Source organism: Miscanthus floridulus, chromosome 9 (assembly GCF_019320115.1).
Source record: "Miscanthus floridulus cultivar M001 chromosome 9, ASM1932011v1, whole genome shotgun sequence".
NCBI classification, from domain to species: domain Eukaryota; kingdom Viridiplantae; phylum Streptophyta; class Magnoliopsida; order Poales; family Poaceae; genus Miscanthus; species Miscanthus floridulus.
Window position 1 is genome coordinate 108090889 of NC_089588.1, and position 25686 is coordinate 108116574.

General features: G+C 43.7%; 1 protein-coding gene and 1 pseudogene across 6 annotated transcripts; one reads left to right on the plus strand and one right to left on the minus strand.

The window, feature by feature from the left end:
• Positions 1–3724: 3724 nt before the first annotated feature.
• On the plus strand, positions 3725–24289 carry LOC136480528 (probable LRR receptor-like serine/threonine-protein kinase At3g47570; annotated as a pseudogene).
• On the minus strand, positions 18665–22685 carry LOC136484083 (uncharacterized). 6 transcript variants are annotated; one of them, XM_066481240.1, is made up of 9 exons: positions 22410–22685; positions 22247–22305; positions 22058–22080; positions 21902–21937; positions 20931–21780; positions 19268–20829; positions 19006–19194; positions 18849–18923; positions 18665–18766 (listed from the first exon to the last, which is right to left on the minus strand). In XM_066481240.1, the coding sequence occupies exons 3-7, from the start codon at positions 22072–22074 to the stop codon at positions 19095–19097; spliced, it is 2565 nt and encodes an 854-aa protein (XP_066337337.1). In that variant the 5' UTR covers positions 22075–22080; positions 22247–22305; positions 22410–22685; the 3' UTR covers positions 18665–18766; positions 18849–18923; positions 19006–19094. The 6 variants fall into 6 exon arrangements, 5 of the variants coding, with proteins under 5 accessions (XP_066337337.1, XP_066337338.1, XP_066337341.1 ...); XM_066481241.1 differs by lacking the exon at positions 22058–22080 and having other exon boundaries at positions 21902–22057; XM_066481244.1 differs by lacking the exon at positions 22410–22685 and having other exon boundaries at positions 21902–21940; positions 22038–22080; positions 22247–22308.
• Positions 24290–25686: the final 1397 nt, after the last annotated feature.

A 25686-nucleotide genomic window follows, 5' to 3' on the forward strand; every position in this document is an offset into this window, starting at 1 on the left:
AGCAGGGTGTCTCAACATATTGTCTACCTTACGGTCTTCTTTGTGCCATCGTAACAATTTTGCATGTTCTTTGTTTCTGAACAGACGTTTCAAGCGTGGTATTATAGGAGCATACCACATAACCTTGGCAGGGATTTTCTTACGTGGACGTTCGCCCTCAACATCACCAGGGTCATCTCGCCTGATCTTATACCGCGACGCATGGCATACCGGGCATGCATCCAATTTCTCGTACTCTTTGCCACGGTATAGGATGCAGTCATTAGGACATGCATGTATCTTCTCTATTTCTAGCCCCATAGGACAGACAACTTGTTTTGCTTCGTAGGTAGTGGCGGGCAATTCATTGTACTTCGGAAGCATCTTCTTTTGGATTTTTAGTAACTCTCCAAATCCCTTGTCAGATACACCATTCTTTGCCTTCCATTGCAGCAATTCTAGTGTGGTTCCCAACTTTTTCTGCCCTGCATCACAAGTTGGGTACAACAATTTCTTGTGATCTTCTAGCATCCGCTCGAACTTGATCTTCTCCTTTTCACTTTCACATTCTCTTTGTGCATCACGAATGACCTGACAAAGATCATCAGCCAGCTCATCTTCTGCGACTACCTCTTCTTCAGCTTCTCCCATTGCAGTATCATTGAAGCACGCACCATCAGGAATAATATCATTGTCGTCCCATTGTTCTTCTTCATCTTCTTCCATTACAACACCGGTTTCTCCGTGCTTTGTCCAACAAATATAGTTTGGCATGAAACCCGACTTGAACAAGTGTGAATGAAGAGTCCTTGAGCAAGGATATTCCACCGTATTCTTACATATGGCACATGGGCAGCACATGAAACCGTCGCGTTTGTTTGTCTCGGCTGCACGTAATAAAGAATGCACGCCGTCAATGAACTCTTGTGAGCGGCGATCAGCATTATACATCCAATGACGGCTCATCTGCATTACATGACATAAATATCATATTAAAACCTAGATCATAATTAATTATTTATACAACATGCGTGCCACCACAAAAGATACAAATTTATGAAAGCATCGCTACAATGTAGACAATCCCAACTACCACTAAAAGAACTAAAGCTAAAATACATTTCAGGAGCACAAGGATTTCGTGACCAATCTCAACTAAAACAGACAGATCCCCCGATTGTGCAACATCTTTGGGCTTCTTCGGCTGGATCATTGCCTCATTAGCCGCCGTATCTGCCTGTTGTGCAAGATATTTTTGCACGAGTTCAACATACTCTTCCTCCCAGTAGAAGCCTGAACATCGTCCACTGCCATCCCACTGAAATTAAAACAAAAAATTAGAACTTTAATCACAACCATCATGAAAATAGGTATAAACTAACCATAATCATTAAATACGATAAAATAACTCACATTGCGATCCGGACACTTGTAGAAGATACGATCCTTGTTGGGACCCTCCTTCTTCACTCGGTACTCCATCACAATCTTCATCTCATCACGACACTTGCCGCATGGAATGAGAGGAAGGCCCGGCCTAAGTCGCTTTGGAAACCCATGAGAGGCCGAGGACCCGGAAGCAGTTGCCATCTACTCTCTATACTCATTTTTTAATACACTATAAATTTCTTCTTTTATAAACAAATAAAATTAACAAACTATAAAATTATCTAGATCTCTAAACAATGATATTTTTAATGGTCATTGTGTTCTCGTCTTTTACTGCGGCAGGTAAGTAATTCATATGATATTTCCGCAAATTAACAGAAGAATGGGAATGTACACACATAACAGACTACTACGACGATATCGGGACGTGTGAATAAATAACCATCCGTACTAGTTGACCTTGCTTACGTGATCATCTCGGCGAGCATTTCTCCACCGGACAGCACCGTACTTGGTCAAGGAAGAGCTCCGATTCTATGAGGAAGGGAACACGGTCTCCCACGACCGTTGTCGCTCTCCCTCGTAGAATCAAAGCTCCTCCTTGATGTCCGTTACCGCTCGACAGAGAACATGCTTGCCGAGCTGAACACGGTCCGCAAGTTCAACTAGTACGGATTTTCTATAATTTTCTAACTATTTTCTAAGTTTTTATTTATATATACTACGTTTAGGTACGGTGATTGACAGACTACTACGACGATATCGGGACATGTGAATAAATAACCATCCGTACTAGTTGACCTTGCTTACGTGATCAGCTCGGCGAGGATTTCTCCACCGGACGGCACCGTACTTGGTCAAGGAAGAGCTCCGATTCTACGAGGAAGGGAACACGGTCTTCCACGACCGTTATCGCTCTCCCTCGTAGAATCAAAGCTCCTCCTTGACGTCCGTTACCGCTCGGTAGAGAACATCCTCGCCGACCTGAACACGGTCCGCAGGTTCAACTAGTAAGGATTTGCTATAATTTTCTAACTATTTTCTAACTTTATATTTATATATACTTTAACCTTCTTTCATGTAAATATGCAAGCTTAAAGTGATTTTGAGCTCAAATTGCTTACAAATGAAAAAAAAACCACAATAAAGAACCATAAATATATATAGTGAATAAAATGGCATAAGAAAATGGTAAAAAATGAGAGTATGAGATTGGTAACCTTTACAACTGAAGAATCGACGGAGGAATCGAATAATGGATGGAGGAACAATGGAGGGAGGGAGGAAGCAAGAACACTACTGCAGTGAGCTTCAAAATGTGCTGAGCTCGGGCTCGGGGAGGAAGGAGGAGACGGCCGATTTATAAAGGAAGAACATTTGGTCCCGGTTGATAGATACAACCGGGACTAAAGGTAACTTTCCAACCCCGGGCGCAGCCACGGCCCGGGAGTAGACCTTTACTCCCGGTTGGAGCCACCAACCGGGAGTAAAAGTATACCTTTAGTCCCGGTTGGTGGCTCCAACCGGGACTAAAGGTCCCTGCCACCTCTGTCTGGCGCAGTAGCCGTTGGGCAGGGACCTTTAGTCCCGGTTGGAGCCACCAACCGGGACTAAAGGTATTTCTAGTCCCGGGGGCAAAAAATTCCGGGACTAGAGCCCATTTTGGCCGAGGATCAAAGGTCTGTTCTCTACTAGTGCTCCTAACTCTAGCAATCTGGTACCCATCCGGGATTTTTATCCAAATATGTGAAAAAATAAAGCAAGCGTAAGTACATGTCGTACTCAACAAATATAACATAGGGTTCGTAAGGCTTAAAAGGCTGACACTGGTTTAATATCAAAAGACAATATCATGTGTACCACATGTACTTTTGAGCCTTACGAACCCTATGTTATATTTGTTGATCGCAGTTAAACCAGTGTCAGCCTTTTGATCCTTACGAACCCTATGTTATATTTGTTGAGTACGACATGTACTTACGCTTGCTTTATTTTTTCACATATTTGGATAAAAATCCCGGATGGGTACCAGATTGCTAGAGTTAGGAGGAATTAGGATTGTGATCAACCAGTCAGTTGTCCCTGTGGAATTGGAGTCTTCACCCGAAGATCGGAGTTGTCTTTCCGCTGTTTGCTGTCTAAGGTTATAATCTTTATACTAATACGCTATGTATTTAAGCGTTGTCTTTTGATATTATCTTTATTTGTAGCTATATGTGAGATTTGACTTTCTGGGCTCACATATGGTGTATATTTGGTTTTGTTCTTAAAACCGGGTGCTACATACTAGTAGTAGATAGAGAGTTGGATGTAACCAAGAGGGTATTGGTGATAAGAGTGAGCAGGGACATCTGCCATGTACATGGGCAGGAGATCATCTTATGGATCTTCATTCATGTGGTGGTCTGCAACTGCACTTCAGCAAGGTGATGGTTTTATTGTGGTGGTCTGCACTTTGCCGTGCTTGCCTGCTGTGCCTTCCATCCCGTGGAGTGGAAGCCGTTAAATAAAGCATGGATATTGAGCATTGTCTATTGATATTACCCTTATTTGTAACTATATGTGAGATTTGACTTTCTGAGCTCACATATGGTGTATATCTGGTTTTGTACTTAAAACCGGGTGCTACACTAGTAGCCACCGTGATTTCTTGGCTCTCTTATCCCTCAAATCCCACATAACGAGTGACCCAACAGGGGCACTGTCGTCATGGGATGCAGCTAGCAACGACACCAACAATCCAGTTCCTAATTTCTGCAGATGGACTGGCGTGACCTGCGGCGGCCGCCACCATCCTGGCCATGTCACTGCTATTGATCTGCATGACTATGTCCTAGAAGGCACCATCTCTCAAGAGATCGGCAACCTCACATACCTCCATTTCATTTATCTGTCGCCCAATAACCTGACAGGTATTATTCCGTCCAGCCTTGGCAATTGCAGAAAACTTCATACTATAAATTTGGGTGCTGACCACTTCTCTGGTTCTGTCCCTGCTCCTCTGGGTGGCTTATCAAAGCTCAAAACTTCCAATGTCAGCCACAGCAGTTTGACTGGTGAAATTGCAACGACACTAATAAATGTCACAACGCTAATGGTCCTTAGTATTGGGAGGAACTCCTTTCAGGTCCAAATCCTTAGCTGGCTGCTTGGCTGAGCAACCTAACATCATTGACTCAGCTGTATCTTGCTAAGAACAACTTCAGTGGCAACATCCCCGCAGATTTATGTAAGTTAACCAACCTTGACATCTTTGATGTAATGAATAGCAAGCTTGACGGCCATGTTCCTCCATCACTCTTCAATATTTCTTCTATCAATGTAATTAAGCTTTGCTTCAACCAGCTTGCTGGATCACTGCCACATGATATTGGCTATAAGCTTCGCCCAAGCTAATTGTTTTGGGCACATTTGAGACCAGTTACTTTGAGGGCCCAACACCAGCCTCCTTATCAAATGCATCTCAACTCCAATATCTGCTTCTTCGTGGAAACCAATATCATGGTTTGATCCCACGGGATATTGGTATTCATGGTAAACTGAAGATTTTCTCTGTAGGGCACAATAATGAACTACAAACCACAGAGCCTAGGGATTGGGATTTTCTCACATCCTTAGCCAACTGTAGCAACTTGCAAGACTAGACCTCGATCAAAACAACTTTGAAGGTGTTATGCCAATTAGGATCGCCAACCTATCTCGAGAGCTCAGTTGGCTTACAATTGGCAGAAATCACATAGCTGGGACCATATCTTTATGGTCGTTAGGGACGTTACAAAAACTTGTAAAGCTTACCCTTGACAACAACCTATTCACAGGCACCTTACCTCTAGAAATTGGCCAGCTTTCTAGCCGCCAGCATCTTGATCTGTCTCATATTGGATTTGACCACTCATTAGGCAATCTCACAGTACTGAGTAATCTTTCTCTATCTAATAACTTTCTGAACAACAGCATTCCGGCAAGCCTTGGTAAATTAACAAATATTATATCCATAGATCTTTCTTGTAATTTGTTGAGAGGCCAAATCCCACACGAGATACTTAGTATTCCTTCCCTGACCATACTTCTTAACCTTTCCACAAATGCTCTAACTGGAGCAATTCCAACACAGATTGGGCACTTGAACAGCCTCGTTGCAATGGACCTCAGTGAATAAGCTAGATGGTGAAATCCCAGAAGCTATTGCAGGCTGTGTCCAACTGTGCTTCCTATACTTACAAGGAAATCTACTGCAAGGACAAATCCCAGATGGGCTGAATGCTCTGGGAGCACTTGAAAAAATGGATCTCTCGAGTAACAACCTAACAGGGCCCATACCCAAGTTTCTAGAGAGCATCAGATCTCTGAACTATCTAAACCTGTCCTTCAATAACTTATCTGGTTCTGTGCCTGATACAGGTGTCTTTTGTAATGGAACTATATTGTCAGTCGCTAGTAACAGCATGCTATGTGGTGGTCCTCCATTCTTGCAACTCCCTTCATGCCCATCTATACCTTCTCACAAGGCTTCACTACATCGATTGCACATAGTTATCTTTGGAGCTATTGGAATATTCATCTTTTCTGTATGCTCTGCAACTGCTTATTGCTTTATTAAGAGAAGGACCACACCAACTTTTGTTGGTCCAGAGTACCTATTCTTTAATGAGGAACATGAGAGAATATCCTATGCCCAGTTACATGCAGCAACAGGATAATTCTCTCCAGCGAATTTGATTGGTTCTGGAAGCTTTGGCAATGTATACATAGGAAATTTAACAATTGATAATAACTTAGCTACCGTAGGTTCTTGATCTTTTTTTTTTAAGAAACAGGAGGGACTCAGAGAGCCCCTACTGAAAATTTATTGAAAGTAACCAAGAAAGTTACAACAAGGAGTACAACAGGGAAAGCAAAACAAAGACAGACACCGAGGTTCAGGAAACAAAGAAGGACACAAAGAAAATTAAAAAAATTACACAAACTGCTCTAGCCATAGTTCGATAGCAGGGAAATACTTCTTCTTGGTCCTCCATAAGAGTAGGCCAAAGATGCTTCGAAAGATGTCAGAACATCTTTGAACAGAAGCAGGAATACCTCTGAAGATGACATCATTTCTAACAGACCAAATGCTCCAGCTCATGATAATCACAATCTCCATGAAAAAACTGACATTAAGTTGTGCTATGAAGCTTTCAAAAATCTGAAATGGAGCAAGGGAGGCATCAAACACTATCCCTAACCGGCTCCAGCAGGATTTGGCCATCTCACAATCCAAAAAAAGGTGCTGGACAGTTTCTTCAGTGTTCAGAGAGCATAACACACAATTATAAGAGGGTAAGTGCATGCTTTTCCTTCTCAGAATATTTCTAGTGCTGAGCCTGTCATGAGAGAGTAACCAAAAGATGACCTTATGCTTATGCTGACATGAAGATTTCCAAATCCACTTGTAGATTGGATGAGACCAGCTTCTTCCCAGGAGCTGACCATAAGCTTTCTTACAAGTGAATAAATGTCTACCCCAAATGTAACTCCAAGAAACAGGATCTAAAGTAAACTGAGTGTTCTGCAAGATGCTTTCAAGCTGCTGAAATTGTGCAAAGGCTTCTGTTGACAAGGGCAGATTAAAAAGGTTAGAAATGTTACTAACAGAGGCTGCACATTTGAGGGATAAATGAGGCTTCTTGACAAAGGAAAACAGCTCAGGGAAAGACAATCTTAAGGGCTGACCCAACCAGCAATCCTCCCACAGGAAACAAGAGGCACCATCAGCAACTGAAACTGTGGCCATCCCTTTAAACTTGTCAAGCAAATTGAGAACATCCTTCCACCAAAAGGATCCTTTCTTAACATGATTTGGAAGTTTGCGATTTCTATAATATTTCTCCCAGATGAGATGAACCCAGGGAATGTCAGCTCTGTTGAAGAACTTGTGAATTTTTTTCAAAAGAAGGGCCTCATTTTGAGATTTAAGATCTAGCACTCCAAGTCCCCCCTCCTCTTTAGGTCTTGTCAACATGGGCCAAGCAGCCTTGGCATTAATTCTACTGCTTTCATCATCCCCTCTCCAAAGGCAATGTTTTCTAAACTTGTCAATTTGTTCCCTAACAGTAGAATGAAGGTGAAAGGTGCTCATAAAGAACATTGGAAGTGAGGTAAAGACTGAGTTGGTGATCTGAAGTTTCCCAGCTTGAGAAAGGAAGAGGGAAGTGTAGACCAGTCTTCTTTCACATCTGGTTATCAGGGGGCAGAAAGTCAACAACTATGGTTTAGTGAGGCCCAAGGGAAAGGCTACCAGTGCTGCATCCAAGCCTCCCTTCAGGCAGGTTAATGGGAACCATCATTGACTTTGAGAAGTCAATCCTTAAACTAGTGGCACATTGTTCCAGAATAATTAGTGTATCGTCAGCATATTGGAGGATAGGAAAATCATTGGTATACTGAAGAGGGATTGAAAGATTAAGCAATCATTGATCCTTTGCTTTGTTAATGATTGATTGCAAGAGATCTGCAGCTAAAACAAACAAGAGGGGGGATAGAGTGTCCCGCTGTTTAACACCCCTTCTGCAATGAAAAACCTTGCCAGGAGTGCCATTTAGTAATACTGAAGAAGTACCAGAACTGAAAATCAACTTCATCCAAAACAGCCACTTTTCTCCAAAACCTTTCTTTCTCATAATTTCTAACATGGCCCCATGCTCAATTCTATCGAAAGACTTTTCAAAATCTAATTTTAAGATGATTAGTTCCTTTCTAGAGGTATGACAGAGGTGCAGGTATTCAAAGGGCCAGGCAAGGTAGTCCTGAATAGTCTTTGACCTGATGAAACCATACTGATTAACATGCACCAGCTTTGTGATCAGAGGTTGGAGTCTATTGGCCAACAACTTGGTGATGATTTTAACAGAGGAACTGAGTAAAGAGATGGGCCCGAATTCACTGATTCTGGTTGGCCCAACAACTTTGGGGATGAGGGTAATGAAGGAGCCAGTGATACTTTGAAGGCAGATATCCTCAGAGTGAAAGGCAGAGCAAAGATTATAAAAATCTTGCCTGACTAAGAACTAGCATTTCTTCAGAAAGCCATTATTAAATCCATCTAGTCCTGGGGATTTGTCAGAGGGTAAGTTCTTGATAACATCATCAATTTCCTGACTGCTAAAGGGCTCTTGTAAAGAGCTGAGGTCAGGAGGCTGGCCAAAGAGGGACTCAAGGTCAAAAAGCATGCACTGAAAGTTTGAAGAACCCAATCTCTCTTTAAAATCAGACCAGATAATATCAGCCTTTGCATTATGATCAAAAACAGGGTCACCAGAAGGGCCAGAAAGGGAGGTGATCAAATTCCTTCTATGTTTAACAGTTGCAACAGCATGAAAGAACTTGGAGCTTTCATCACCCAGCTTCACCCATTTGACAGTACCTCTCTGTTTCTAGTAAACCATTTATTGATGAAGGAGAGAAGATGTTATGAACGACGTATAGGAATAAGAAGTAAAGAATCAAGCCACAGAGGAGACACACGATTTAACGTGGAAAACCCCTCCGATGTGAAGGGGAAAAACCACGGGCACCAGCCAGCAACAATCTCACTATCTCAAGAGTTTTGGGTTACACGCCTATGGCGGCTTACAAGAGAATCAAGTCTCCACAAAACCCTAGCAAGGGTGTATATACCGTACCGTACCAAGCCTCCGGCGACGGGCCTCCGCTTCGCTCCGTCAGAAGCATGGCCTATATCTTGGAGTGAATTTGGAACAACTCCAACAAACTCCACCTTGAGACAAATTCATCTTGTATCATAAATCAACCCTTCATCCTGAACATAACAAAGATAGAAAACCACTGGTGCCAACAACAGTCTCTTGGACTATCCAATTAAACCAACTAAGCTTGAGCACAGCTCAAACTTAGCAACAGGAATAGGCTTTGTCATCATATCAGCAGGATTATCATGAGTACTAATCTTGCATACCTTCAGCTTACCTTCTTCAATCACATCACGCACAAAATGATACTTGATATCTATGTGCTTAGTTCTCTCATGGAACATCTGATCTTTAGTGAGGTAAATTGCACTTTGACTGTCACAGTGCAAACTTATGCAAGATTCAACTCCACAAAGCTCAGCGTACAAACCTTTCAGCCAAATTAATTCTTTGCACGCTTCACAAATAGCCATATATTCTGCTTCAGTAGTAGACAACGCAACAACTGACTGTAAAGTAGCCCTCCAACTCACAGCACAACTGTCAACAGTAAACACATAACCTGTAAGTGATCTTCGCCTGTCCAGATCAGCAGCATAATCAGAATCCACATAGCCAATAAGACCCTTATCAGTTCTTCCAAACTTTAAACAGGAATCTGCTGTGCCTCTGAGGTACCTGAAAATCCACTGAACTGCCCTCCAATGTTCTTTGCCAGGATTAGACATATATCTACTAACAAGACTCATAGCATATGACAAATCTGGACGAGAGCAAACCATGGCATACATCAAAGACCCAACAGCACTAGAATAAGGAATCCTTGACATGTATTCAATCTCTGCATCTGTACTAGGACACTGAGCAGCTGACAACTTAAAGTGAGGTGCAATAGGGGTACTAACAGCCTTAGCATTTTGCATGTTGAAACGCTGAAGAACTTTCTTGATATAATTTTGTTGACTAAGAAATAGCAAACCAGATTTTCTGTCTCTACTAATTTCCATACCAAGAATTTTCTTAGCACTACCAAGGTCTTTCATATCAAACTCACTACTCAATAGCTTCTTTAACTTAGTGATTTCAATCTTACTCTTGGCAGCAATCAGCATATCATCAACATATAACAGCAAATATATAGGTGATCCATTAATATGCTTGATGTAAACACAGCTATCATACTTAGATCTTTTAAAACTGTGTGCTAACATAAATGAATCAAACCTCTTGTTCCACTGACGAGGGGACTGTTTCAAACCATACAAGGATCTCTTCAACTTGCACACATATTTTTCCTTGCCAGGCACTATGAACCCTTCTGGTTGGTCCATGTATATGTCCTCCTCAAGCTCTCCATGCAAAAACGCAGTCTTCACATCTAACTGCTCAAGCTCAAGATCATGTGAAGCAACAATACTAAGGAAAGTACGAATTGAACTATGTTTTACCACTGGAGAGAACACATCATTGTAGTCAACACCTGGAATTTGACTGTAGCCTTTAGCAACTAACCTTGCCTTATACTTTGGAGGCTCGCTTGGAGATAAACCCTCCTTTCTCTTGAAGATCCATTTGCAGCTGATGGTCTTCTTATTCTTAGGCAAAGGTACAATCTCCCATGTACTGTTCTTCTCAAGAGACTGCATCTCCTCATGCATAGCTGAAATCCAATTCTCAGTATCACCACAATAAATAGCTTCTTTATAGGTTGCTGGCTCATGAACATTCTCCACCTGTTCAGCACAACTCAAAGCATAGTAAGACAAATTACACTCTTCAATAAGACGTTTAGGAGGTGCAATTGTCCTTTTTGACTTGCGTTGAGCAATAGGTAAATCCTCCTCTAACTGCAAAATAGGAGTTTGCTGAACATCATCATGAGCATCATCCTCAGCAACATCATTATCATGGTCACCATGCTCATCAACAGGCTCCACCTGCACACCTGTATCATCACCAACATGCTCCACCTGCATGCGCATACGCTGCAGCTCTTTTTCTGGAACATGATCTGAGGGCAAACTGTCAGTAAACATCACAGATTCATTGAAAACAACACTCCTGCTCATAAAAGTCTTTCCTGTTTCAGGATTCCATAATTTATAGCCTTTGACTCCCGAACTATAACCAAGGAAAAGACACTTAACAGCTCTAGGCTCTAATTTTCCATTATCAACATGAGCATAAGCAGTGCATCCAAAAACTTTCAACTGTGAATAATCAGCAGGCGTACCAGACCATACCTCAATGGGAGTTCTTTTATTTAGTGGAATAGAAGGCGACCTGTTTATCAAGTAACAGGCAGTATTAGCAGCTTCAGCCCAAAAATGCTTGCTCATCCTGGCATTAGACAGCATGCAACGGGCCTTAGATATGATGGTTCTGTTCATGCGTTCGGCCACACCATTCTGTTGTGGAGTATGGGGTATGGTGTGATGCCTAACAATGCCTTCCGATCTGCAATAATCATTAAATTCACGCGAACAAAATTCTCCACCATTATCAGTACGAAGCAATTTTACCTTCCTTTCAGTTTGCCTTTCTATCATTACTTTCCAGTCCTTAAAAGCAGTAAAAGTATCATCTTTCTGTTTCAGAAAATAAGGCCAAACCCTTCTAGAGTAATCATCAATAATTGTAAGCATGTAACGAGCACCACCAAGTGAGGACTTACGGGAAGGACCCCATAAATCAGCATGAACATAATCAAGAGTACCTTTAGTGGTGTGAACAGAAGTGTTGAAATGTACCCTTTTATGCTTCCCGAAAATACAATGCTCACAAAACTTTATTTTACTCGAAGTGCAGCCATCCAGCAGGTTTCTCTTCATCAATTCTGCCATACCATGGTGACTCATATGTCCCAAACGCATATGCCAAAGGTTAGTTTTACTAGATTCATCATTAGTAACAGCAGCAACAGCGGAATCAGAACCAGGTAAGGTACACCCTCTAAGAACATATAACTTTGCAGAATTAAGATCACCTTTCAAGCAAACAAGAGAACCTTTTGATACCTTCAAAACGCCATCTGAACCGGAATATTTGTAACCTTCTGCATCAAGCGTGCTCAATGAGATAAGATTTCTGGACATCCCTGGTATATACCTGACGTTTTTCAGCGTGCGTGTCATGCCATCATCAGTCTTGATCTGAACTGATCCAATCCCCACAATGTCACACGGGTTATCATCTCCCATCCGCACAACATCCCCTTTCTGCACAGGCTTATATGAGCTAAACCAATTTCTGTTAGTGCAAATATGAAATGAACATGCGGAATCGAGAATCCATTCATCATGACCAGCAACACAACCAGCAAATACTACCAGACAATCTCCAGAATCATCATCAGACGCAGCAGCAGCAACAGAGACCTTACCAGCCGACTTTTGTTTCCTCTTCTCCTTATTCTGTACTTTTCTACAATCCTCAACATTATGATTTGTCAGCTTGCAATAAACACAGAACTTTTTATTACCATGCGGCTTGGACTTTGAACGGCCTCTCCTTTCGTAGTTCTTTCTACCATCATTGCCATCAGTTGAGGATCTATTTTCAGTTCTGCCTCTCACATGCAAAGCATCGCCCTTGGAGGACGACGTCCCATCATTCTGCACCATGCCTCTCATCTTCTCCCTAGACTGGAGAGCCTCATAAACTTCCTTTAGGGTTAGTTCATCACGGCTCAAAAGTATGGTGTCACGCAAATTTGCATACGAATTTGGCAAAGAACATAGCAGTAAAAGACCTAAGTCCTCATCATCATACTTCACCTCCATCGACACTAGGTCGGCGACGATCTTCTTGAATTCAGCGATGTGGCTCATCACTGAATCCTCCTCCTTCATCTTCAGGGTGAACAGCTTCATCTTCATCTGCATCTTACTGGTTAGATCCTTGGACATACAGATCGATTCCAGTTTCAGCCATAGTTCTGCAGCAGTTTTCTCTTTCAGACACTCCTGCAAAATATCATTATGAAGATGCAACTGAATTAGGGCGAGCGCCTTCTGATCCTTGCGGATCTCTTCTGGAGTCCACTCGGCCTTCCTCTTTCCGAAACTATCCAGCGCCTCATCATAGTCATGAGTCTGCGCCAGAATCCCCCGCATCTTGACTTGCCATAGCGAGAACCGCGTGTCGTAGTTCAGCAGCGGAAGATCGAACTTCATCGACGTCGTCATGAACCCTAACAGCAACCAAAGCTCTGATACCACTTGTTATGAACGACGTATAGGAATAAGAAGTAAAGAATCAAGCCACAGAGGAGACACACGATTTAACGTGGAAAACCCCTCCGATGTGAAGGGGAAAAACCACGGGCACCAGCCAGCAACAATCTCACTATCTCAAGAGTTTTGGGTTACACGCCTATGGCGGCTTACAAGAGAATCAAGTCTCCACAAAACCCTAGCAAGGGTGTATATACTCCGGCCCAAGCCTCCGGCGACGGGCCTCCGCTTCGCTCCGTCAGAAGCATGGCCTATATCTTGGAGTGAATTTGGAACAACTCCAACAGAAGAGAGTTTCAAGTTGAGAATGTCCCTAAAGTTCCATTCCTGCAGAGTCAGATCCCTCCATTCCTCAATAGCATCCAAAAAAGAGAACCAGTTTAATGTTGTCAATGGTGATTTTAAGATTGGATATCTAAGACTGCCAAGTTTTGAGAGCATTTCTGAGGGCTTTAAACTTAGCAGTAAGAAGTTTGGCTGCATCCTGCTGGGGGAAGAAGCCATTCCAATAGCTGGCAACTAGAGGCACGAAACTATCATAGGACATCCAATAGTTTTCAAATCCGAAGATCCTTCCTTTGGGAATAAAGGTTTTAATCTCAATCACACAAAGGCCAATGGTCAGAGGTCTCCATGACTAAAGAGTGAGCAATTGTGTGAGGGTACCTGAGAGTCCAAGATTGGGAAGAGAAGAACCAATCTAGCCTTTCCAAGAGAGGAGGCTGCTGCTTGTTAGTCCAGGTAAATTTCCTCCCATGTAGGGGAATCTCAACAAGCCCTAAAGTACTAATGGCATTGTTAATACAGAAGCATATCATTTACATTCCCTCCTTCCCTATTTCTGTCTTCAGGCTTTTTGTAGAGGTTGAAGTCCCCAACAATAAGCCAGTCGAAATCATCTGGCATTTGGATATTCTCAAACCAGTTCATAAATGCCTCCTTGCCTTCACTATCACAGGGTCCATAAACAGAGGTTAAAATCCAGGGATCATTGTTGTGAATGGAGGAGAACTCAACTGAGCTTGCAAAGTCATTGTGAAAAATCTCACTGCCAGAGAACACAGAGCTTTTCCAGACAACAAGGACACCACCAGAAGCACCAATGGAGGGAAGAAAACAAAAAGCATCAAAGGAGCTAGGGCAAAACTTTCTAATATAGGAAATATCAAAAGTATCCCTCTTAGTTTCCTGGATGCTAATGATATCATAGCTACTCTCAGTGATTTTATTTCTAATGGATTCCCACTTATTTTCAGCGTTGATACCCCTGATGTTCCAATAGAGTACCTTCCAAGAACGAACTGAAGGCCTACTATCCATTAAGACATAAAAAAAGTGCAGCCCTAGTACAAGTACATAGTTCGGGCAGGAAATAAAGATAGTCTTTACATGAGCCAACAGACCAACAACAACAAAAGGGGTAACTGATAGTTCAGGGAGTAGGAATCCCTAACAAATGAAATAAAAAGGAAACAAAAGCATAACAACCAAAAGGACTCAAAGACAGTCCTTTTCTCCCATGCCCCAAGAGGTTGGCAGTCTTCAATTACTTTAGGCATCTTCAACATTCTTCTTGCTTGGGTGATCAGCCTTCTTGGAGGGAGCAGGCTCTACAGGAGCTGCTTTACCCTTCTTTTTCTTGCCAAGTGTACTGACAACGCCTTGGGAGGCACCAAGGTCTTCATCCTTCTTGGGGGAGCAGGTCCCACAGGAGTTGCTTTATCCTTCTTCTTGCTGAGTGCTGCATTAGTGACCTGAGAGGCATCAAGATCACAAAGAGTGGAGCTAATTTTTCCGATAGTCTTGGAGGAGAGGGCTGGGGGCTTAGCATTGCAGCCAAGGCAAGCCTTATCCTTGCAGATTGGATCCTTGAAGCCATTCTTATTGATCTTTATCCTGGGACTCCTCCTAACATCACTTTCCACCATAACAGTGCCCCTCTTCTTTTTGGTCTTTTCTGTCAGAATCTCATCATCAACTGGAGGAGCTTCTTTGGGATCCACTAACACATCTTCAGCTATGAACTCTGTCCCATTTTGGCCTGCCATCGTATCTTCAGATGTAGCAACAGTGAGGGAAACACAGGAAGGAAAAGCTTTCACAGGGCAAGCAGCAGGCAAAGAGAATCCAATCTTTTGGCCATTGTCAATGCAGGATAGGAGAGCATTAGACTGAATGAACTCCTTGGCTCGGCTGAAGTGAGAAGGTAACAACAAGAGAGCAGTAAAGTAGCTGGCCCAGTCACTTGGAATGAGGAACTGTGGGATTTTGGAGCTGGGGCTGGGAGCCAAGTATTTAGCCCAAGGCCCAGGAGGCCCATCATAGAAGCTTGTAGCACTGCTCTATCCAAGGAGGGATGAAAAGACATCATTGGGCTGGCCATTGATCATAACAAAACCCACTTGCAAATTCATCATCATCCATGATATCATGTTCTTGAATTTCCAGAGGTAAGAAATTTTCTGCAGGTGCATTAAAGACAGGAATGTCCACCTCAACAGGTGGAGGATTGTTCAAGACATTGGCTAGCTCTTCTTGGATGGGATTCAAGGCTTCCTGATCAAGTTGCTCATCTTCCTCCTCTTCATTTACCTGATTGAGTAAGTCATTTAGTGCCAGAAACATCTCCTAAGGATGAGGTCCAGGAACAACAGGGTCAATAATCATTTCCTGCATATCAGGGACGACATTGAGATTGATATCAGGTGGATTCTCAGGATCCGCATTGAGGTCTAGGTTTGGGATTTCCTGAACATTGTCAGGCCAACCTGCCCAAACAGCATCAGCAGGTTGTTCATCCTGTCCTTCATTTGCTCGCCCAAGTCCAGCATGAAACAGATTGGGCCCTCCCTGTTGATTTGGCTGAGCAACAGGCCTAGGTCCATTCTGGCCGAATCCAAACAAGTCGAAGGGACCCCCAGGAGGGAAATCATTAGGCCCAGGAGCAGGGTCCTCATCCTGAGGTAACCCCCCAGCAATTGTCCCTGCAACACTTCACACTGCACTGTTCAGGATTCACCCTGGAACCCTTCACCTTCAGTGAGCACAAGAAACTGCGGGATGGACTCTAAATCAACAACACGAGCCCTAACCAAGATTCTTGACAGATGCCTACCATCATCTACCCAGGAAATGACTCTTCCAAAAGAATAGATTGTATTGACCACATACTCATCCTCCCGGAAATCTGGTGGATAACCCAACAAGAGCATCAAACACTCTCTATTGAAATTGGTAGCACGCCAGTTTCTCCCTTTATTATGCTCAACAAAAATAATTTTGACATTGCCAAAGATATAAGCACCATGCTGGATCAACCAATCTCTATCAAATGCATTTCTGAATCTAACATAAGCTTGACCAAGATGCGTCGGTTGCATATCCGTGAAGACAACATGCTGATCATTCACTAAGAAATCCGAAACAACATCCCGAATAGCCTGGAATGTTACCTGCTGCTCTGGCATAGGATGAATGGAGACGATGGCCAAGTCTTGGTGCTTGGCTCGCGGACGCATCAAAACCACTCTCTCCATAGGCTTGCGCTCTTGAACATCAATGCGATGCAGGCCTTCGGGGAAAGGCGTAGGATCGGCGTGAAAGTACGCCATTGTCGATTCCTCTTCGTGGAGTTTGAGAAAATGGGAGTTCTGCAGACTGGCGTTTTCAGGATGAGCAACAAAGTCTGCAGTAGACGGCGAAGAGCCCTAAAGGTCCCAATGTATAGTGGGGGAAGGCCAAGGGACACCTGAAAAATCTGTGAAGTCCTGAAACCGTGGAGGTGTGGAAGGGCCCGCAATCATACGTGCAGGGTTGAACCAGCCCGAGTGATCAAATGATGGGCCAAAATCCTTTGCAAAATTATCCAGGAAACGCCCGTTCACACGATTCTGCAAACTTTTCCAATTGTCACGGCAAGAGGCTGCCACATGGCCCCACCCAAAACAAGTATTACATTTAATAGGAGCCTTGCATGCATACCTCGGGTGGGAAGAAGAGTGACAGCGCCGGCATAACACGGGAGCCAAAGAGGGTGAACTAATAGCACCATGAGAGCTATCATTAAGAGAACCCAGATTCAAATCCAAATTCAGAGAACCCCGCTCAATACTCTGCCGTTGTAAAGCAAGATCAAATCCCTGAAACTGCTTATCTGAAGAAGAACTTGGGCGGGTCTGAGTGAAATGCTCAGGAGGAGCACGACGCATCACAGGGCGGACTGAATCCCAACTCAAACGATCAAAGACTGAAACTCTCAGAAAAGAGAGGCTATCAAAGACTGACTTGCGATGAGCATTGGGAGCGGCAATCTGTCGAGCAGGTGGAGTGCGGATTGGAACTCTTTTCGCACCTGTAAGAAACGCAACAGGCCTCTTGGCAGGAAACTGCTTGGCTTTGGGAAGAATTGTTGCAGGCTTCTTGACAAACTCAGCATAAGAAGTTTTCCCCATTACCTCAACCCAAGGATAAACTGGCAGGTTGCTTGAGGAGGAGCGAGCAGAGAACAAACCGGCTTCATTGAAGAGATGGAAGGAAAGCTCAAGTTCAGCACAGATAAACTTTCTGATCTTGTAAACTTCAAAGCCAATGTCCTTGGAAGAAACTGAGAAGAGGAAGATCCGATCCTCAACCATACAGACATGAAAAAGCTCCGCAGGGCCGCCCAGAACGAGAAATTTCATTATTTAACCCTGAATTCGCAAGCCTCTTAGAATTTGACATCAAATTCGCAAGCCTTTCAATATTTAACCCTGCGCACGCGAATTGTTTCAATAAGAGGGATTCTTCTCTTCTCCTCTCCTTTCTTAATTTCAATAAATCTTGGGTACTGTTTGGGACACGGGAAAAGACCTTTATACCCCTCTCTACACAAAAGAAGTCTGGGAGAAGATCCGGCTCTTGGCCTGTGCGTGCTTGTGCTCTGTCCATACAGGCCCTCCCCAACTCCTCTGTCAGTACAGACCCCCCAACAGCTACACACATGTGTTGTCAAAGAAAAAACAGCTACACACATGTAACATATATTTGATAAAAATTAATGTAAACAAAGTACAAATTATAATCAAATTTCAAGATAGAAAAAATAACATTAATATAATTTAAGAGTACATGTTCACTGACAATAGCCATCCATACATTTTAGTAAATAGGTTCAAGTCAATACAACCATACAAGCAATTTAAAGAGTACATGTTCACTACAATCATCCAGCCAATTTAAGATTACAGGTTCACAAAGACAAAGGAAACTCATCCAGCCAATTTAAGATCACAAGTTCAAATTGACAAAAGAAACATCCTGATGGCTGGGCATTACAAAAGAATCATCCTGATGGCTGGGCATTACAAAAGAATCATCCTGATGGCTGCCATTCAAACATCGATCTTCTTTGCCTTCTTTGGAGTGAGTTTTTTCTTCAGACCTAGCCTCCTCCTTGGAGTGGTTATAGCATTACTTGCTCCTTCTCTAGCTTGACTGAATACAATAGGAAAATTGAGTGGTTCAGTACATGAACTAAAATAACCACATACATGTTTAATAAAGTGAATCATTTAACCTTTTTGTCACTGTTCTAGGGCTTGTACTAATCTGATTTGTCCCTCCAAATCCAGCCAATGTTATTTGCATTTGGCTAAAAATGAGACAAATGTTTAGAGTAAAAAATGGAATAGTATTCCAAGTTCTAACTCAATGTTGAGTGCATAGAAATTCACCTTCTTGTAACAGCCCCGGGACTAGTGCTAATTTGACTTGTGCCTTCTGGTACTTCCACAAGTCCAGGACTATTATTCCCTGAATTTTCTTACACTTGAACCTTCTGCCTTTTGGATGAACTAGGAGATGCATCACCTTTGCTACAACCAAGAGGCCTACCTGCCTTTCCTTTCTTGGCTCGACTCTTCCTGTAAATGTAAAATGGTTAGTTCAAAATATGAAGCAAGTACAAGTTAGTTCGAAAAAGGCATACATATTTACCTCTTCTTTGTTCCATTGAGAGGGCACTTAGGGGATGTTGATCTATGGCCATGACCTAAGCATTGTTTACACTGCACCTGCCACATGCCTTTGCCTCTGGGCTTATTTCCCTTGTTCTCAAGGCAGCTAGGGGTTCTCAGTTTCTTTTGTCTTCCAGGATCCCTCTTTGTGAGTGGTGGCAACACTTTGAATCCAGGATTCACACGTACCCATTGGGACTTATCAGGTAGTGGTTTGATCACACCACCATAGGCTAGTCTAAAATGGTACACAGAGTAGTATGGATCAAGGTAATCTTCCATCTTAGGATTTCTATGTGTGGTGATTAGAAGCAAAGCATGTGCACAAGGTTTCCCTGAGACTTGCCACTCCCTATAGGTACATGTGTGATTCTGAATATTAACCACATGTCTTATGATCTTATGGGAATCTGTGACCTCTGTCACCTCTGCTTCATCCCGTCCACCTTCTTTTATTTTCAAGTGACCCAACTGCCGACTCATTGCATATAGTTGGCGAACAACTATTGGCAGCATTACATGTCCTTCAAATTTCTCACCAATTCTCCTCCTTCTTGCATAAAGCTCCATGAACTTTGACCTAAGAGTGTCAGCAAGTTCAGCTATGGGAAGGTCCTTGATGTCCTTCACCCAATTGTTCCAAACCTCAGCCACATTATTAGTGATATGATCACACTTTATTGCCTCTGAAAATTTGCTCCTCATCCACTTCAACTTGTGATTGGCTTTCAACCATGGCTCAACATTTTTATTTACAGCATACATCTTGTTCATCAAGTACTCATGGTATTCTGGTTGGAAAGTCCTTGCTGCAGGATACATTCTCCCAAATGCAGGTCCTTGAAACCTCTTACTGAAATTCTTCATGAGATGGACAAAACATTCTCTATGCTCTGCCCAAGGGTATGCATTCTTCACTGCATTCTCTAGACCCTTGCAAGCATCTGAACTTATAGCTAGGTGCGGTGGATTCCCAATTGCCTTTTGCAGCTGCTGCATAAACCAAGTCCAATTATCAGTACTCTCACCATCAAAAAAACCAAATGCAACTGGAAACATCCAGTTGTGCCCATCAAGTGCTGTAGCTGATGGTAAGTGGCCACTCCATCTACCATTGAGAGCTGTGGAGTCAATACTTAAAAATGGCCGACAACCATTTAGGAAACCATCAATGCTTGGTTTCAAACAACAAAAGAATCTGTGGAAAAATACACCTTCCTCCTTATTCACGACATCGATCTCCACAATACTTCCTGGCATCCTGAGCTCAATCTCTGCCTTGAAGTTGAACAAATAACCAAAACTTTCTTCCCATGTCCCATGAATTTTTTCTCCAGCTATAACAAAACCCATATGTACAGTACCATACCCGATTGTGATATCATATTTGTCCTCCAGCTCTTCTTGTAATTTTTTTGCACCCATGGTTGGATGCTTCATTAGTATGGGGATTGCCTTCTCTGCTACCCAATGGTATGATGCCATCTTGGTCTTCAGTCTCGCAGTAGATGGACAAAAATGTTGTTCCTTATTCAATGTAATCTGTGAAATAGAAACAAATATGTTAGTAATGCAACACACATGCATGAGGACTAATAATGCATAATAAATTAAGTTAGCATACTGCATATAAGTGTTAGTACCCTGACTTGGATTTTATCAGGCATCAACCTTGCTACAATAGACCATGGACAACCCTCAGCTTTGCAGTACCCTCTGAACAAATCTTTGCAAGATTTCTCAGTTCCAAGTTGAAATTTCCCATTTATAGCATGCTGCTTTACTGCAGCCCTGAATTCATTCATACTAGCATATATGGTTCCAGCTTCCATTGGAGGGTCTTCTCTGTCATATAAAGCAGAATCCTCACCGGGTACACGATCATGAACCAACATGTCGGTATCTTGTAGGTCCATATCATCAAGATTAATTGTGGCCGCCATCCTAGATTGCTCAGCCCTCTCATCCTCTGCCCTGAGGCCAACAAACTCATACATCGCATCTTCATCCATCACAGGAAGTGCGGCACCAATTTGATCTTGTCCAAGAGGAATAATCTCCATACTGTCCCAGTCGATTGCATGAGAAACAAATGCCTCCTTACTTGAATCTATTGGTCCAATGACATTATCATGCCCCACATTGCTTGCTGCTACCTCTGTTACAACTTCTGTAGGTTTGTCCTCAACATCAACAAACAAGAACAACTTACTGTCACCCATCCTTTCAGAAAATGCACGGAACAGATCTGTGTCATTCAGCAACTTCCTTTCTCCACCACTCATGTCAAACTCATGTACTACAGGCTGTTGGCTACTTCCCCAATTGACCCTAGCTTTCAAGTCATTTTTTAGCATCTCCAAATTATAAGATCGGCAATCCACAACCCATTCATCAGATTTCCATGGCACATCCACAGAGCAACCATCATCGAGCTTAGCAGTGAACTCAGAAAACTGAACACACAACCTAAATGGGCCATCCCGATCGACTCTACCATGTGTACCAACAAAAAAATAAATGAGACACAAAATCAATTTTGTGCCCCTCACCAAGATCAACAGTACTGTAAAATTGAGAAACTGAGAAGGGGGATTTAGGATCGGGCGCTTACTCTGGAGGAGCCATGGAGACGGAGGGGGAGGACGACCTGCTGGCGTCGGAAAGAAAGAAGGAACATGAACATATCAAAGAAAGCAATTCATCACCCACCAGACAAAGACATACACGGGTACCAGCAGAAATCGTACACTGGCTCACCCTCGTTCACCTGAAGGAATGCGCCATAAGAATCTGCAGGGGAAAGAATTGAAACTAAAACAGCAGATTGGAAGTAGAGAATAATTGAACCAACAGAGACAACCAAAGGATAGGCTAAGCATTGAATGCAAGCATTTACATGAATACATGATACACTGCCACATTCGCAACAGCAAAAAACTCAAAACCAGAGACGCACCTTCACCTCCGACGGCGGCCTCGGCAACGGGCTCTGCCGCACTGTACGCTTCCTCCGGCCTGTCCAACGGAAGAAGGAAATGCCCCACTTTTAGCCACTCGCCGCGCGTGCGAAAGAGAGCGTCAGCATATCAGAAAATGTAAGCGTGCGGTTTACAACTTACAAGTAGAACAAGCAGAGGGAGTTATCGTCGGAGTTGGTGAGGAAGGAGGACCCGTCGGGCGACCACTGAGACTGCCGGCGGGGAGCTCGGCCGCCCCTAACCCTAGGCCGTCGGGCCAGGGAAGGGCGGCACGCGGACGGGGCCGGGAGGGCGGAGGGGCCTGTGAACCGGGGGAGATCAAGCCGGACAGACGGTCGCGGGCGTTCTCCGGCGGCGGGCGGCGGCGTCTGCGAGCGGCGCTTCTCCGTCTCGCGAGGAGCGACGGAGAAAGAACGAAGCCTCTCCCAAAGTTACGTACGAGTACAACTTCAGGATAGGAATAAGGAGGCAGGGGTAGTTAGGTCATTTTCCATGTCCTGTAAAGTGTCAAAAGATATTAGAAAATAGAAAATTAATAAAAATCCTAGAAATCCCTCGGATTAAAACAATTCGCGTGCACAAGGTTAAATATTGAAAGGCTTGCGAATTCGATGTCAAACTCTGAGAGGCTTGCGAATTCAGGGTTAAATAATGAAATTTCTCGCCCAGAACGGCGCTGAGGGTGCGAGCAACAAAACCTTCCTCAAGATGGGAAATGCATCTACCAAAAGCCACAAGCAACGAGAAGATGCCAAGATGATGCTCATCAGGAGCCACAGCCAGCCCAAACTTGTCCAGAATGAACGCAGAAAACTTATCCCCCACAGAGGCCGAGGAAAAAAGGAGGCAAACCAGCAGAGGAAGCCATGTCGGCAGGGGAGGGTGGAGGCAGGAAGGGTAGGAGCTCACCGGAAGAGGGAAGGGAATGAAGGCAGGAGCTCACCAGAGAGGCAGAGGGAGGGAGGAGGGCCAGGGGCCGCTCAAGCCGCCGCCGGGGTCGCCCCGGTGGAGGGGGGGAGAGCCCTACGGGAACGCCTCATAGTCTTCTGATTAGGTTCTTGATCTTGGCCAACAAGGAGCCAGTAGAAGCTTTTTAGCTGAGTGCAATGCTCTAAGGAGGATCCGCCACCGGAAATTAGTGAAGGTGATCACTGTGTGCTGTGGCCTGGACCGTAATGGTGATGAATTCAAGGCACTTGTCCTAGAATATATTTGCAATGGGAGTTTAGATGAGTGGCTGCATCCAGACAAAATGACAAATAGCATGACCAGAAGAAGTCTAAGTTTGATGAAAAGACTCAACATTGCTCTAGGCATTGGAACATCTTCACGATCATCATATCCATCCACAGATAGTTCATTGTGACATTAAACCAAGCAACATACTTCTAGATGATGATTTGGTTGGACATGTTACAGACTTTGGTTTAGCTAAGATAATGTCCTCTGAAGCAGGCCAGAAAAACCATCCTGAAACTGAAGGCAGCTCATTTGCAGTCAAAGGCACAATTGGATATGTCCCCCCAGGTCAGTAATTAAACTGTTGTTGACACATACGAATATGTTGCTGTTCTGAAGATTATTTATCTCACAAACTGATAATATTAATTTTTATGTGATATTTTTATAATATAGCCATAAAAAATAAAAAAGAAATCCCTTTTCTGTATATGGCAGAGTATGGATCAGGATCTGAAGTCTCCATGGATGGTGATACATATAGCTATGGGATGCTGCTTTTGAAAATGTTTACTGGAAGAAGGCCAACTAACAGCTTCATCAATGGTGTGGCAAATCTTGTCAACTTTGTGAAGATGGCTTATCCTAATAATCTACTGGAGATACTTGATGTTACTGCAACATACAGTGGAGACGCAGACACCCAAGCTATACTAGATATTCTCATTTGTCCAATATTTAGAGTTGCTTTAGCATGTTGCAATGACTCGCCAAGACAAAGAATGAAGATGCACAACGTAGTGGAGGAGTTGAATGCTATTAAAAAAGGCATGCGCTGTTGATTTGAGAGGCCCTGCTCATGAATTACGGGCAGACATATGAACTAGGCTAGCAATCAGGTGGCTCATTTTTATGTTTTTTGAATAATATTATTTTAATTAGCAATTGCAGAACTCTTGTTTTTATAAAAATTATAAAACTTGCATACTATCGGTTCTTCAGAAGCCGACAGGACACAGACCTGCATAACAGCCAAAATCGTAAAGCAGGGTCCAATCAGCAAATAATAGCCGACTAGAGCAGATTCAGCCATCAACTACATACATTTCAGCTTCACAAAAGCATGTATTTAGCTTTTTAGTTTGTGTAGAAAGGAATAGGGGAACACCTCACCCCATTAGGGAGGGGTGACTTTCATATATATATAGTCGCAAGGAGCTCGGTACAATTACAATTAGACCCCTAAATATATATACATCTAACACCCCGCGCAGTCGTAGCGGGAGGTTCACGGACACATAGACTGGACCGAAAATCAGTGAATAACTATACATGCATGCCCTTAGTCATGATGTCCGCGAACTGATGCGAGGACGGCGCATGTAGGACACGAACTTCACCAAGCGCGACCTTCTCGCGGACGAAGTGGATGTCGATCTCGATGTGCTTAGTTTGTCGGTGACGTTGTCACAGAAGACTACCGTGGCGGAGGGAAGCGGTAGATGGAGCTCCTGGAGAAGCTAGCACAGCTAGCAGCACTCAGGAACGGCATGAGCGACATCACGGTACTCTGCTTTAGCACTAGAACGAGAGACAGTGTTCTGTCGCTTGGCGGACCAGGACACTAGGTTGTCGCCGAGGAAGATGCAGATGCCGGAGGTGGAGCGACATGTGTCGGGGTAGCCCGCCCGGTCAGCGTCAGAGTAGGCGGTGAGCTAGTCGACGGGTCCGGTGCCCAGGTGAAGACCGGCAGAGAGGGAGCCCTTGATGTACCGGAGAATGTGCTTGATCAGCGCGAGGTGAGGCTCGTGGGGATCATGCATGAACAAGCACACCTACTGAACAACATATGCCAAATCAGGCCGTGTTAAAGTGAGGTGCTGGAGGGCACCAGCGAGACTCCGGTACTCGGAGGGGTCGACCACCAGGCGCCTGTGGTGGCGGACAGCTTGTTCCGTTTGTCGATGGGCGTGGCAGTGGGATGGCATTCAGACATGCCAGCCCACTAGAGAAGGTCAACGGCGTACTGACGCTGCGACAAGAACAGCCTGAGCTGTAGCGCGCCACAGAGATGCCAAGGAAGTGGTGAAGGTCGCCAAGATCTGTCATGGCGAACTCAGAGTGGAGACGTGCCATGATGAGTTGTAGCAACTCACGGGACGAGGCCATGAGAATGATGTTGTCGATGTAGAGGAGCAAGTATGCGACGCGATCTCTGTCTTTGTGGACAAACAGAGAT

What these genes read in the sequence shown, in the direction of transcription:
- LOC136484083 (XM_066481240.1), bottom strand. An exon ending in GTCTCCATGGCTCCTCCAGA is followed by an intron (nt 21,781 to 21,901) that starts GTAAGCGCCCGA and finishes TACACATGGTAG; the next exon opens with AGTCGATCGGGATGGCCCAT. An exon ending in CTCAATGGAACAAAGAAGAG is followed by an intron (nt 19,195 to 19,267) that starts GTAAATATGTAT and finishes TTACATTTACAG; the next exon opens with GAAGAGTCGAGCCAAGAAAG.